We start from the raw sequence: 14,849 nt of genomic DNA, 5'->3' as shown, positions 1-14,849 counted from the left end.
ATTTTCACAAATGTGCCCCCAAGAAAGACGAAATGGGAGAACACAGCATGTGACTGTGGGAATTGGTGCAAATCCATTTCCACGCTGGAGAAAGTCAGGATGCTGACGGGTGGGCAGGGGCACAGAGGGGCTCTCTCCGGTGCAATGCCTGCCCAGGGCCTCCTAACTGCTCACACACAGGACTTGGGCCCAGGAGAGCTCAGTGTCTAACGTGGGTCCCTGGATTAGGTGAGGATCAGCCTTGCCCCTCAGACACGTGGCCGTGGGGAAGGGATACAACTCGGCCGCCTCCTCACCGCCCACCTGTCTGAGCAGTTCAGGGAAACGGTGTGCACTTTCACGTCTCTCTTCTCCTTGAGTCTCTGGACTTCACTGAGGATAAGGTTGCAGCTTGTGTCTGGCTTCCCGTCGGTCAGGAGGTACAGTCCTTCCACATCAGGAAAACTGAAAGCTTTCTGAAAGAGCATGTAGGTTGTCTGGCTCAGAAGAGGGGCCAACCAAGACTCAGAAACCACTGGCCTGCTGTCCCCAAGTCTGGTTGGATCTCACCGACTTGTCATTAAGACTGAGAGCCTCCTCTTTCAGCCTATGACAGACCAGGAAGCTGCTGAGGTTTAGGAGAAAGAGCTCAGCCCACTTCCTAGCAAGTCACTTAACTTCTCTGGGCCTCTGTCTCTTCATCTATAAAGTGAGAACAGCGAGAATCTCATCCTCACTGGGTTGCTGGGAAGATGAAATGATTTAACAGTAAATTCTAAAGTGCTCTTTGTAAACTGCAAAGCATGGTGCAATGTCAGGATAGGGGTGATGGTATTTCTGCTTTGCCACTGGGTCGGGCTTGGTGGTGGAACTTGCCAGCAATGCTTGCAAGACTGAGGTGCTCCCCTGAGCGTGCAGGTTGGTCACCCACTGCATAGCCTCGTGACAGGCTGCGTCTGTGGTCCCCACCAGAGTGTCCTGCCACGGCTGTAGGCCCTCTGCAAAGCTGAGCAGGTTAAAACTGTGGAGAGCGGAGAAGAGGTGGGGGGCGGAGAGGAGGTGAAAGAGATTGGTTAGAACACACCAGTCTATATTGACCTCAGGATTGGTTAGAACACACCAGTCTATATTGACCTCAGGGGAAGTAACCTCCATGAGGACTCACACCTATCCCTGAAGACCCTACAGCAAGCCCTGTGCCCCCTGTGGACCACCTGAGAATGAGAACATACACAGTGAAAATTCTGGATGCAGACAGAAATAGATTTAAATCCCACTTCAGCCACTTACTGGTTATGCAATCTTGGGCAAATGATTTAACCTCTCTAAGCCCTTGTTTCCTTTGCTGAAGAATGGGGATAATAATAGGATCGTTGTGCAAACTGAATGACATCACGCATGTAAAGCGCTTGGCACAAGGAAAGTGCTCTATAAGTGTCTGCTCTTTTTAATATTAAGGCAAGAAGGAGTCCCAGCCTAGGACCAGAGTCTCCCGCTATCCCCTCAGGGTCAACCCTTCTGGGTAGAGAGAACAAACCACCCCAAACCCCCTCTCTTAAAACATCAAGTTCAGCTGAAATCCACAATTCAAGGCCACCTGGTGGGTCCTCTGATCTGCTTGCAATTGTCCCTGCGCCTGAGATGGATTTGTAAAAACCACTTTGCTTCAGAAGGCAGTGTTCTTCCCTGCTCTTCAGAAGAGCACTTCGGAAGCCTCCAGGCCCTTTGGAACTGTGAGGAGGGAGTGACCTTGGCCAGGGGAGCCGCAGGAACTATCCTTTGGATCTCCTGACCCCTGCGCCCCAGCACCCCTGCCTCTTACCTGTCACAGTGCTTCCACAGCTGTTCCCAGATCAGCAGAGCGAGCTCTGTCTTCACCTGCTGCAGGCAGGGGCCCATGGATCCCGACGTGTCCAGCAGGATGCACACTTTGCTCTCCAAAATGGCACCAAAGAGTCTGCGGCTCCCTGCTCCGAGGCGGGTGGAGGCAGAGGCAGGGGAGGAGTGAGGGTGGTTTTCCTCACTGCAGCTATCAAATCCAAGGTCTTGCCACACCCACTGCCTGAGTGATCATGGATCAGATGTGAACCTACTGGGAGACGGCCTCTGTGGTGTTGCTAGGGGGGTCATTGTCCAAGGGCAGAGCCGGTGTGAGGACTGGGCTTCGGGAGGTCAAGGTTTCAGCCGTGGCTTTGCCTGGGATGACTTGCCCAAGTGATTATAACTTCCCTGGGCTTGAGTCTCCTCACCCCTAAAGTTAAGTGATTGGGTTAAGCGGTGTCACAGTATTGTTTGGGGCTGGAAATGATGTTACGGAGCATGGAGTCTGTAGATTGGTTGACAGAAGTCAAGTGAGCATGCACTGTGTGCCTGGCTCTGAGCAAAGTGCAGGGGAGATGAGAGAGCGTCCCTGCCCTCACGGAGCTGCCAGTCAGGCAAGGAAGACGGATGTTATACCAACAGCTACCGCTCTGCTGAGGGTTATGACAAAAAGTTAAGGAGTACATACCTGGGAGAATCTGAATTTGATGGATGTGGGGTGGGGAGCAGACAAGCTATGCCTGAAGGATGAGAGGGCGTGTGTGTGGAGAGAACAGACTGTGAAAGGCTCTGAGTGGGAGAGAGGAGTATGTCATGCTTGAGGGACAGAGAGAAAGCTGGAGAGGTTGTTAAAGGATCTGGGATTTATCCCAAGGGGAAACAGAGAGGGCCAGCGACTTGCCCAGGGTCACACAGCCTGGCAGCAAAGTCGAGATTCACATCCAGGTCCTCTGATCCACACTTTAAGGCAACCGCTAACCCCAGCCCTTCTGGTGCCCCAAGGCTAAACAGAGGTAACACAGGGGAAGCCAAAGAGCAGAAGATGGCATGTCCAGCATTCCCGAATCACACCTCAGACCTCACTGGAGGCAGGAGTAGAAAAAATGGAAAACTGCTGCAAAAAGGGCCCACTGGTCTCCAGGAAAAGATGGCCTGAGCTGGCTGGACCCACTGCCCAGGAATCTTCCAGGACTCATCTGGGCTGTTCTCTGGCAGTGCTCATGGCAACATGAGGACATGAGGGGAGCCATCCTGAGGCGTGTGGGACGTTCCACGGGGACAGCCAGCCAGCTGGCCGAGGGGCCTCCCACCACAGAAGGCCAGCTGATCCATCCTGGGAACCAGACAGCGGAAACACCCCGCAAGCCACCGAGCCCCGCCGTTATCGCCTCCCTAATCTAACTCTGCTTTCTTTGTCCGTCTCCATCATCACTACCCTTCCCAGCTATCCTAATCTTTCCCCTGGATTCCTACTAGGTTCCCCTGATTGCACTCCGTCCCCTCAGCAATTTATACTCCACGCAGCAACCAGAGGGATTGTTGCCGATGCTAACTTCATCACTTTCCCCTTATTTAAAACCTTTTAGTGGCTTCCCATTGCTCTTAGGATAAAGTCTGGGCCACGGCCTCATCTCCCTGGAATGGTGGCACCCTTTAATCTCAGCCCCCCTGCTTCCTTCAGTCTTTGTACTCAGCCTCCTCCCCCGCTTAGCACCTCAGTCATGCCCTGAGAGTCTTCCCTCTCTTTCCTCAGGTGATGTCTATTCATTCTTCAGATCTCAGCTCAAATGTCACCTCCTCGGGGAAGCCCTCCGTGATCTCTCTGTGCAGGCCCCCTGCCCCTCTCTCACTGCACCATGCCTGTCTCCTCCCTACACTTGTCACCATTGCTCTCTGGGTAACAACTGTCCCCCTAGACCATATGTTCCATGAGCTCAGGGAACCTGTGAAGTGTTTCCCCTACCACCTCCCCAGCACGGAGCGGGAGAACATCACTTATTCGTTGAATAATGAATGAGTGGCTCAGTGCAGCATCCCCTGGGTACGTTCGGAGGCGTTAGATGGTGTTGGGTGTGTAGCTGTATGTGAGGTGGGGGAGCGACTCGTACTACACAAGGAGCGGCTGCACGGCTGGCCTTCACACTCTCCCCGGCGGGAAGTGTGCGTTGGGAATGGGGAACGCACACGACCTCGTGGCCCCGCCTCAGCCTCTGACCTGACAGCTGCACCCGAGCTTGCCGCCGCTCCAGAGGCTTTGGAAAGCAGCAGTCAGCCCAAGGACTGTTTATACCAGGTTCTACTGCAGAGGACTGGACCTAATGAATTTGCGCAGGAGCCTGAGCGGCCCACCCTGGGATCCTTCCTCTATCGTCCCAGGAACCCTCCAGGCCCCAAAGCCTGAACTGAGCCTCCGATTCAGTTCTAGCTGTCTGCCCGGCCTTTTGGACTTGATGCTTCAGACCATCTCCTAATCCCCAGCCCAGCCTCCTCTGGGATGTGAGCCTGGCTCTCCTCAGCCAGCCCTGCCATTCACCTCTCCCAGAGGGGCCTTGGTGCTCTCTGTAAAGAAGAACAGGGCCGTCTTCTCTGTCCGGAGCCCCTCCCATCTCTACCTCCACGGACTGGTTCTACGGGGCCCAATCGATACTAAATTGAGGCTCCTGAGGGGCAGCAGCCCTTCAGTCACACCCAGGAGGCGAGGTGTGGGAGACGAGGTGTGGGAGGCGAGGTGTGGGAGGCGAGGTGTGGGAGACGACCTGGCAGAGCGGCCTGAACAGGCCTGGTTCTCCCTGGTGCTCTGGCTCGTGCTCTACCTCCCTGTCATCCGGCACCTTGCCTGACCTCTGAACCCAGAAGTCACGTTGCCCCTGGCTGACAGTCAGTCTGTGAGTGCCTAGCCTGGGAAGGACTGACCCTGGGGTCCCTGGGGTTGCCCTCCCGCTGCCCATCACGCTCCTCCGCCCTCCAGGATAGCAGGCAGGCTCACCAGACAGCAGCCACTGCAGCCTTTGGACATAGCACCGCATCACCTTCTCCAGGTGTGTGATGTACGCTTCGATTTCCCTGGGTGTACACTGAATGTGTCTCACCATCCCCTGGATTAAGGCAAGCAAAGGAAAATTCCACCCCCACCCCCACCCCGTCAGCTATTTCTTCACCTCCCCATTACCCCCTAAAATAGTTTAGTCTACTGTGGTTCACAATTTTCAAAATATTGTTAAGCATACATTTTTGTCTGTTTGTTTAAAAGCTTTTTTCTTTTATTAAACTACCAAATGCATAGTTCTCGGAAGGTGTGTGGGAATTGGGATGACGATTTTTGTGGCGGATGTGGTCACTGTAATAAGAAAAAACATAGTATCTCTAAATTTTAAATAGAAAACCCTTAATGGTAGGATGGGAGGTCGATAAATTTCAAACTAAAAGATGACCTCCGATGGAGGAGGGGGGCAGCATGATTAAACTCCCATAAAATTTTTCTGGTGGATAATTTTGAATTTGGTGGCTATTTTTAGCTTTATAGCTGACAATGTCATATCAAAGGGCAAGGAGAGAAAATGGGGTCTCTTTTTTAAAAGCACAATTAGATTTTCATTTTCTACTAAATTTACCTGTTCCAGTGTCAAAGCAATAAAAAAAATTACCTCAAAACTAGAAAATAGAGAACCCCCTCACCTCCTGTCATAAGCGCTGTTCCCGGCCATCCTGATGGGACCATCATCAGTATCAGGGTACAGAGTTCTTATTAGTGAGTATTCCAGCCACTGCCTTACGTTCTCGGCAGCTGTTTCTAATTCTCACTCCAATGAGCCCCTCTAACCCTAGAGCATGGTCTCAGGCACTCTGAGGGGCTGACTTTTCTTCCAACAGGATTCTGCATCTCCTGTTCCTTGAGGGCAGTCCCCCTTTGGGGGGTGGGGTTCTTAGAAGCAGGAATTGAAGCCAGGGGCACACATTCATGTGGAGTTTTCCCCAACACACCCAGCCGTTTGTGCCTGAGAAGAGACAGGAGCTGGGAGAAAAAAAACCAACACCAATCTTGACTTACATTGATCTCTATGCTGGGGAAGATACTGCAGTATTTGGCTGATGCCGACGTCTGTATTGACTTTTGATGAGTGCAGTTGGGACCGAGGTATCTGGAGATCTCCATCTTCAGTTTTTTTAGTCCATAATTTGCTACCCACTTTGGAATAAAGGAAAGAACTATTATCTTGGGTAATTCAGGCTTAATGGAATGATTGACTCATCTTTTAAAACCTCATGTTTGAAATCTGTCTTGTATTTGGAATGTGGGGTTCCCAGGTCCTCACTGAGCCTCCATCACATTCAGATTCCTGCCCCTGTGCGGGGGAGAGATGCACAAGAAATACGGGGAACAGGGAACAAAATTTATTGAGCACTTACTTCTCCCTAGTCTGGTGGATACTGTTGCCTCCCCAATTTCCATTTCAACCCTCTCCCATGAAATTTGAATGGAAACCCTGATTGTTCTAAAGTTTAGACTCTAAACCAATGAGGATAGTCTCAGGCTCCTTGTCACAATGAGAGATACAAGAATGGCTTGGTTTAAAGCAATCAGAGCATGGCATCCAGGGTCAGAACCAAGCTCAGACTTTTATTGACCAGTTGTGGGAAGAAAAGATGTTCTATCTTCTGGATCTGTACAAGAAGGGGGATTTCTGCTGCTTGCATCCAAAAGGATCTGACGCCACTAAATACTTTACACAAAATATATTTCAATTAATCAGCAATCCTATTAGGTACAATTGTTTTCATTTTATAAAGGAAGACATTGAGACTGAGTGACTTGTCCAAGGTCACCCAGCTAGGAAGTGGCAGACCCAGGTTCCCACGTAGTTCTATTGAATCCTTATCCTGACACTTTAAACAGTCATTCTAAGCAGGTTTGGCCTCAATTCCAAGTATACCCACACCCTCTTAGAAATAATGGTTGGTGGGAGGAATTATTGCGTGGGGGCATGTGCTGGTGCAGACAGCATAATACCTCTCGGCTGGAGCAGACTGTATCCTTTCTGGGCAACTCAATAGAAGAGCTAGTCCTTCTTAGGCCTCTTCCTTGAGGGTACTTCCTGTACACGAAGCCTGGGAGAAACAGAGCAGGGTTACTTTGTGCAATTCTCTTACCCTAGACTCCCTTTTCCATGTCAATTTCTCTGTCAGTCAAGTCAGCTGTAACATTCCTTAGGTGCAATTTGCTGAGAGGTAGGAGGGAGGCTGTTGTGCTGATCTGGGGAAGCATGCTGGGATCTCCCTTCTCTACATGTCAATGAGTTGCTACCGGGACCTATGCCATTTCACAGCAATCAATCCGGCTGGCCCGGGAGACTCATCTCCACTCCCTTCCCATCAGTCTGAGGACCCTGCCCCTTGTGCACGGAGCAGGAGAGCCGCGCCCAGGGACCTGGGGAGATGCCGACATCAATTCTTCCCATTCTCCTGCCTGTGTCAAGACTTTGCAAGCTCATTTCCCTGGGCTGGGAGATGTGAGTGGTTTGAGGATAGGCCTGCTTGGGGTGCACTGCTGCCCATGTCCCAGGACTGCGGGAGATTTCTCCTTTCCTTGGGGCCTGACCACCTTCCAGGTCCCACGGGGAAAGGGGGCTGTCCAGACATCTGTGCAGCCTCCGACTTACCCACTTTATTCCCTGTCTCTGTATAGAACAGCGAGAGAGAGGTCTCTGAGTCCCTTGATTTGGTCTTCCTCCTCCGATATGCAGTCCCTTCTTTCACTGGCTGGGCTGTAGCTAGAGGACATTTGGCCTGTCGGCTGGAGCAGCCTTGACGGTTTATGTGGCGAAGCTGTGCAGCTTGGCTTAGAGACTAGTCAACTTCAGCTACGCTCTGCCCTTGAACTGGGGCTCCCACGTGGACTTGAGGTCCTTTGGGACTACCAGGGTCCTCTGGCCTCCCCTGGATCAGTAAAGCCAGAGCTGCTGATATTTACCAGGCTTGGTGCGAAGTGCTTCCCGTAGCCTGTCTTGTTTTATCCTCATAGTACCCCAGTTTACAGATGAGGTAAGTGGGACTCAGAGTCAGTAAGAAGCAGAGTAAAGATTCCATCCAGGTCTTGCTGACTCCAGAGCTCTGCTCTGAGCCACTCTGCTATGTGTCTGACATTAGAAGACACATGGTCTTAGGTTCTATGAGCTGAGTACTTTCATAAAAATACTGGTGCCCTGTCATGACCGGCTGACACTGGACATTCTCCTTAGCCCCTCTGAGCCTGAATTTCTTCATCAGTAAAATGGAGGAACTAATAGATTCCCTGCCATACAGGATGGATTGCTATAAGCTTTAAATGGGCCGATCTTAGCAGAAGGGCTGGCACACGACTGCTGACCACTTTAGTTACTGTCGTCACGAATCCATGCCTCAGCCGTGCTTGTCCGCCCTCCACCCCCGTGGCCGTGCCTCACCTGGGGGGACGCCCGCTTTGCCTCTGAGTGGACTCCACAGCAGAGCTTTCCAGGGGGGACGCTTCTCTCTGGCAGGGTCGTCTTCAGCGCTCTAGAAAACAGCAGTCTTTTCCAGCAGAGGTCTGTTCTCGGTGGGAGGCAGTACCCCAGTCCTCCCAGCCTCAGTCTGTCAAGTAGGAACCTTTGCGTGGAGAGGCCTAAGGAAGTAGACTTCTCACACGCTCGCCCCATCTCCTGCTGCACATTCAGAGAGGACTCTGGGGTTTGAGGTGAAAAAGGGTGTGTGTGTGTGTGTGTGAGAGTGTGTGTGAGTGAGAGTGTGTGTGAGTGTGCGACTCAGTGTGTTTGCGTGTGTGTGCGAGTGTGTGAGACTGTGTGTGTGCATGTGCATGTGTATGTGTGACAGTGTGCGTGTGTGAGAGTGTGTTGTGTTTGTGTGAGTGTGAGAGTGTGCGTGTGTGTACGCGTGTGTGCGTGCATGTGTGCATGTGAGTGTATATGTGTGCACGGGTGTGCGTTATGTGTGTGCATGAGTGTGTGTGAGTGTGTATGCGTGTGTGGAGAGTGTGTGCATGTGTGTGAGTGTGCGTGCGTGTGTGCATGTGCGTGTATGTGTGTGAGTGTGTGTGCATGGGTGTGCGTTATGTGTGAGTGTGTGCATGAGTGTGTGAGTGTGAGAGTGTGCGTGCATGTGTGTGGAGAGTGTGTGCGCATGTGTGTACGTGTGTGTGTGTGAGAGTGTGAGTGTGTGTGTTATGCGAGAGGGCCTGCTAGGATAACTGTGGGGATTTGCCTGAACTTTCTTCACCAGTTACCTGCCCCTTTTCCTACTGGACTGGGATTTCTGGGCCTCCAGCATGACAAGCAACCACTCCGGTAACTTCTGTGCCCTATTGGGCACCTCGGTTTTAAGGAAGGGGTTCCTTCATTACCGGGCACAACCAGAACGTGGTGATGGTTAAACAAAGTCACCCAGGGCCTGGACCAGCGGAGGAGACCTCTGGGTGGCGGCTGTGAAAAACGCCCAGAGCTGCCATCCCAGAGAGCCACCCGCCAGCAACCCAGCTTCCCATACCTGCATGTCAGGAGGCCTGCTAGAGGCCCTGGTGCAGCCCAAGCCCCCTCGTAACTGAACCAGCTTGGGAACCACTGAAGGCCCAAGAGGCGGACTCCGAGACCGTGGGGTTTCACCTCAGAATTTGGGAAGACGGGAAGGCGTGATGTCTCTGGGCCGGCTCCCAAAACCTGGTGGAGTTCTGTGCACGAGGGCAGTGCCCGTGTGGACAGAATCTCTCGGAAGTGCTGACCCCGGGAAGGGAGCTAGCTGCACACTGTTTGAGTGGATTTCTTCATCCTGAAAATGTGCTGTGTTCACAAGGGCCTGTCAGTCGGTGAAATGCTGAAGCGCTCGCAGATCTCACTGCCCTTCTGCTCACAAGTGCTGTGGAGTCTGGGGTCTCCCCCCAGGCACACCTCTAGAGGCCCCTTCTGATTGCCGAGGTGGGTATTTTATGCGGGACAGATTTGACAGGCTGTGAACGGGGATCAGCCCCCGGGCAGGCCCAGGTCCACCCTCAGGCTCCAATCAGGCCCCCGAAAGCCTCAGGCAGCAGCAGAAAGAACCCATTAGACGCCCCAAGCCCCTAATTCCTTTGCCCCAAGAGACCCTCCCGGACAAGCCCTCTCGCCTTACAACCAGCACGTGTAACGGAGGGTGCCAAGTCCATGGAGCCCTTGGTACCGCAAAGCTGGGACAGCCAGGCAGAGCCAAAGGTGGGGTGGAGGGGTGGCCGGAGCTGAGAAGCAGGCCCCCGGGGGTCCCCTCCCCCTGCAGGCCAGGACACTGACCACTGAGGACCCTGCTCCCACCTCCGCTGGCCCTGGGGTCTGGGGCCCTGGCCCAGGCCGCTTCAAGATCTAGGAAAGACCAGGAGACAAGGCAGAAACAAAATCCCCTGTGTGTTATTAGGGAGGGGAGTCAAACCATTCTGGCCACAGAGGGTGCTGTGGGCTTGGAGGGACCGAACTTCCCGGGCTGACTTCTCAGCTTGAGCATCTTCGGCTTTTCTCTCCGGAGGGCTGCACTTTCCTGTTCTTTTCCAGACTGGTTCTTCAGAGAGGACACGAGTAAGGCACACTGCAGGGGGATTGGGAGCGTCAGCAGCACCCGAGCCAGCGTGTCTCCACGCAGGGCACTCGCATGTGCGCGCACACACACACACACACACAGCAGGAGGCACTGGGGCCACTGGGGCCCCTGTACTCCTCTTTCTGTCCCTAGAGTGCTGCCTGGGGCCAAGAGCACTGTGGATCAGGCCTATTAATAATAAGTACCATGGGACTTCCCTGGTGGCGCAGTGGTTGGGAGTCTGCCTGCCAATTCAGGGGACACGGGTTCGAGGCCTGGTCCGGGAAGATCCCACATGCCACGGAGCAACTGGGCCCGTGTGCCACAGCTGCTGAGCCTGCGGGCCACAACTGCTGAGCCCGCGGGCCACAACTACTGAGGCCTGCGTGCCTGGAGCCCGGGCTCTGCAACAAGAGAAACCACCGCAATGAGAAGCCTGCGCACCGCAACGAAGAGTAGACCCCGCTCGCTGCAACTAGAGAAAGCCTGCGTGCAGCAGCGAAGACCCAACGTAGCCAAAAATAATAATAATAATAATAATAATAATAAGTACCATGTATGAAGGGCCTGGGATGCATCAGGCACCGGGCTAGTTACTGCCTGAGGGTCTCAAACCTCCTTGCCAACAAGACATGCAACTACAGTGGCAGGGCAAGTGCTATCTTATCCCCATTTTACAGGTGAGGAAACCAAAGCTTATGAATTTAAAGGACTTGTCCAAGGCCATACTATGAGTAAGTAGAGGATCTTCCATTCAATCCCAAGCAGGTCTTGTTCCAAAGCCAGTGTTCTCTCCATATGTGGACCCAGCATCCACATATGGTGGTCAGCTCACCATGTGCCCAGGGCCGACCCTGGATGCTGGCAGAATAGTGGTGTGATACTTGGTTCCTTTGCCTATATATTTCTCAACTTCCTGAAAGGTTCTTCAATAATTATTCTCAATCAAGGCACTAGAAGACACCACTCAAATGTAACTAACATCATAAGAAGGGTGGATTAAACCATTAGTGCCCATTAACACCTTGTAAATGAGTTTATCAGCTGAGGGAACAGGACTAATGTGCACCTGAGAAGCAGTTTAATAAAGCACCAAAGAGCGGCCCTCTCTGGGAGGACAGCTCAGGCACGGCTAGGGGAGCCACGGGTTTGCCAATCTATGGCCCTGCCCTCCCAAGAGCTCACCATGTAGCTGGGGAGACGGGCAGTCTTGACAATGGTCGTATTTGAAATGTGAGTCACGTCCACCTACGTGTTCTCTGTCCATCCCCATGGCTTAAACTGCCCCACACCTCTATGTCCAGCCCTCATCTTTATCCACCTGCCTGAAGGATGCCCCCACTCATTATCTCACAGGCCCCGCAAACTCACCTTTGTTCTAGGCCCACCCTCCCTGAATCCCCACCTGTTTTCTCTCTCTGGGTCAATGGCACCACTGTCTACCAGGTCCCACAGCAAGGAACTTGGGAGTCATCCTGGGATTTCTTCTTCTTCCTCACCCCATTCATTCAATCAGCCACAAGTTTGGTCAATTCTTCCTTAAAGACATGTTCTCATATTTGTTCCCTTATTTCCATTCTCATTGTTCCCGATGCGATCTGGTCCCGCTCTCATCTCACCTTGAACTGCTCAACTCCCTCTCTGAGGAGGTAACATTTTAGTGAAACTTGAATCATAAGGAGCAACCCATGGATGACCTGGGAGGGGAACAGTTGGTGAAGGAAGTGGCAGGTACAAAGGCCTTGAGTTTAGGAATGAGATTGATGTGTTCAAGAATGTACAGGCCAGGATGTAGAGCACACGGACCTGAAACCAGTGACTTACAGGAAACTCTCACATTTCATTGGAAGCCTTTGGTGTCTGTGGATCAGCACAAAGGTGGAAAGCTGATGTGGGATGAGTCGTGTCCCCCAAAAAGACATGTTGAAGTTCCCCGGTACCCATAAACATGACCTTACTTGGAAGCAGGGCCTTTGAAGATGTAATTAAGATGTAAGTTAATGAGGTTGTACTGGGAGGGTGGGCCCTTAATCCAATACAATTGGTGTCCTTATAAGAGGAGAAGAGACACAGACACACACACAGAGGGAGGAGAGCCATGTGGAGATGGAAGCAGAGATTGGGGTTGTGCTGCCTCAAGCCAAGGAAAGGCAAGGATTGCTGGTGCCAAGGACTCCCTCCTTGACCAAACTTTAGTCATGTTCCTCTGAGCCCTCTTCTTGACTGGGCTTTGACTTTGGCCTGCTGAACCCAGTTTTAGCAAAGAATCCCGTTGAGCCTGTTTAGCAAGAATCCCCCTGCCCTCGATATCTAGTCAACTTCATCTTAATAATTTTCCATCCACTGACCCTCTCACTCTGCTTATTGGCTATAAATGCCCAGCTATCTTTGCTGTATAATCGGAGTTGAGTTCAATCTCTCTCCCCGATTACAGTCGTCTTGAATAATGTCTTCCTTGCCATTTTTAACAAGCGTCCAGTGTAATTTCATTTCTTTAACAGCAACCATCACCAGAAGCTAGGAAGAGGTAAAGAGGGATTCTACCCAGAGCCTTTGGTGGGGACATGGCCCTTTTGATACCTTGATTTCAGACTCTAGCCTCTGGGACTGTGAGGGAAGAAATGTCTGTTGTTTTAAGCCACCCAGTTTGTGGTACTTTATATGGCAGCCCCAGGACCCTAATACAGAAGCCAGCGCAGTCATTTGCCCCACACCTAAGGCATACCTTTTGGGAGTAGTTGAGAGCCTTTTCCATCTCAGACATGATGGCACTGATATCATCGCTTTCGTAAATACCTGGAAACAAAGCACATCATGATCGATCGTGGGGAAGGGATGGAGATTCTGGCAAGTGTCTACATCTGTAAACACGTGGGCCATGTGGAGGTGACCTCAGCCCAAGGGGCAGGGTGGGGTCTTAATGGGCTTAGCTGACTAGCTCCCCCCCATACTTTCTGGTGGTAAAGGGGATGGACGGGTACAGTGAGGATACCAAGAGCAGGGCCAGCCTTGGGACCCAGCACCCCGGCACCCAGCCAAGAGCTCTCACCCACAGGAAGCGTAGGTCAGGGGAAAGGTCCTGCTCCTCCAGTGAATAAAAAGATCCACCTTGAGGTTAATTAAAGTAGCTAATGTCTGTAGTGAATAATGTCTATAGTAATATCTCAAATATGACTCATTTGAGAGGGACTAGAGTGTAATGACTAACAAGACAGACTCTGGGTTCAAATCCTTGTTCTACTACTTACTACATCTATGCTTTGGGTTCTGTGTCTCAGCTTCCTTATCTGTAAAATGGGGATAATAGTATAACACACTTCATAGGGTTATTGTGAGGAATGAATCACGACATATGTAAAACACTTAAAACCGTGTCTGGCATATAATAGCTATTCTATAAATGTTTGTTATTATTAATAATAATCAACAATAATAACTTAAATGTATATGCCTAGCACTTTTCATGAGTTCCACCCCTGGCTATGCCACTAATTTTGTAACCACAGGCACCTCATGTTCTTGGGAGTCATTTCTTCATCTATAAATCAGAGAGGTCAGAATGCACTAGCATGTCCCAAGCTTCAGTCCCTCCTGAATCACATCACAATTTTGCCTTGTCTGCATATCACCTAAACCATAATTTACTTAACATATATTTTTAATCAATTCACTTTCATTTACTTAAAAGTACACACATATATAAAATTGAGATATAATTGACATATAACATTATATTACTTTCAGGTGTACAACATAATGATTTGATATTTGTATATATTGTGAAATGATCACCATAAAAGTCTAGTTAACATCCTTTAAAAGCATATTTTAAGGGCTTCCCTGGTGGCGCAGTGGTTGAGAATCTGCCTGCCAATGCAGGGGACACGGGTTCGAGCCCTGGTCTGGGAGGATCCCACATGCTGCGGAGCAACTGGGCCCGTGAGCCACAACTACTGAGCCTGAGCGTCTGGAGCCTCTGCTCCGCAACAAGAGAGGCCGCGATAGTGACAGGCCCGCGCACCGCGATGAAGAGTGGCCCCCACTCGCCGCAACTGGAGAAAGCCCTCACACAGAAACGAAGACCCAACACAGCCAAAAATAAACATAATAAATAAATAATAAATAAAAATTTAAAAAAAAAAAAGCATATTTTAAAGAGAAAATTTATGTCACTGCTGACAATGAATGCTAGCATTTTTTAAATGAAATATTACAACAATCATATAACCATTTAGGGAAGGGAAAAAAATTTTCCTCTACCCTCCTAGATTCTCCAGCTGGGGCCTTGGAAATCAAACTGACAAAAGACAGATTAACAAGAGAAAAATAGAGTTTATTAATGCAGGCGGTGTGCATACATGGGGGAGAAACTCAGCGATGAGTTACTCAGAGGGAGTGGTTGGAACTTGGGGCTTCTGTAGCATCTTACCGAAGAACAATAGAAATGACAAGACAAAGAGAAATGACAAGACAAAGGAAAT

At 50.9% G+C, this 14,849-nt stretch overlaps 1 protein-coding gene across 2 annotated transcripts in view; it reads right to left on the bottom strand.

The window, feature by feature from the left end:
- Nucleotides 1-741: 741 nt before the first annotated feature.
- The window catches only part of VWA3A (von Willebrand factor A domain containing 3A), a 45,393-nt gene continuing 31,285 nt past the window's right edge, over nucleotides 742-14,849 (bottom strand). The window contains exons 22-30 of one of the 2 annotated variants that reach the window (XM_059896435.1): nucleotides 13,094-13,164; nucleotides 10,225-10,377; nucleotides 8,241-8,331; nucleotides 7,458-7,568; nucleotides 6,809-6,906; nucleotides 5,849-5,986; nucleotides 4,787-4,895; nucleotides 1,802-1,946; nucleotides 742-1,000 (exon numbers count right to left, since the gene is read on the bottom strand). In XM_059896435.1, coding sequence (XP_059752418.1) covers nucleotides 742-1,000; nucleotides 1,802-1,946; nucleotides 4,787-4,895; nucleotides 5,849-5,986; nucleotides 6,809-6,906; nucleotides 7,458-7,568; nucleotides 8,241-8,331; nucleotides 10,225-10,377; nucleotides 13,094-13,164 — 1,175 coding nt within the window. Of the gene's footprint in view, nucleotides 1,001-1,801; nucleotides 1,947-4,786; nucleotides 4,896-5,080; nucleotides 5,138-5,475; nucleotides 5,706-5,848; nucleotides 5,987-6,808; nucleotides 6,907-7,457; nucleotides 7,569-8,240; nucleotides 8,332-10,224; nucleotides 10,378-13,093; nucleotides 13,165-14,849 lie in introns of those variants that run through there. The other variant, XR_009497518.1, reaches the window with a different exon arrangement.

Source organism: Balaenoptera ricei, chromosome 15 (genome assembly GCF_028023285.1).
Source record: "Balaenoptera ricei isolate mBalRic1 chromosome 15, mBalRic1.hap2, whole genome shotgun sequence".
Classification (NCBI taxonomy): Eukaryota; Metazoa; Chordata; class Mammalia; order Artiodactyla; family Balaenopteridae; genus Balaenoptera; species Balaenoptera ricei.
Note: the sequence above shows the minus strand (reverse complement) of the source record. Positions and strands in the feature narration are given on the sequence as shown.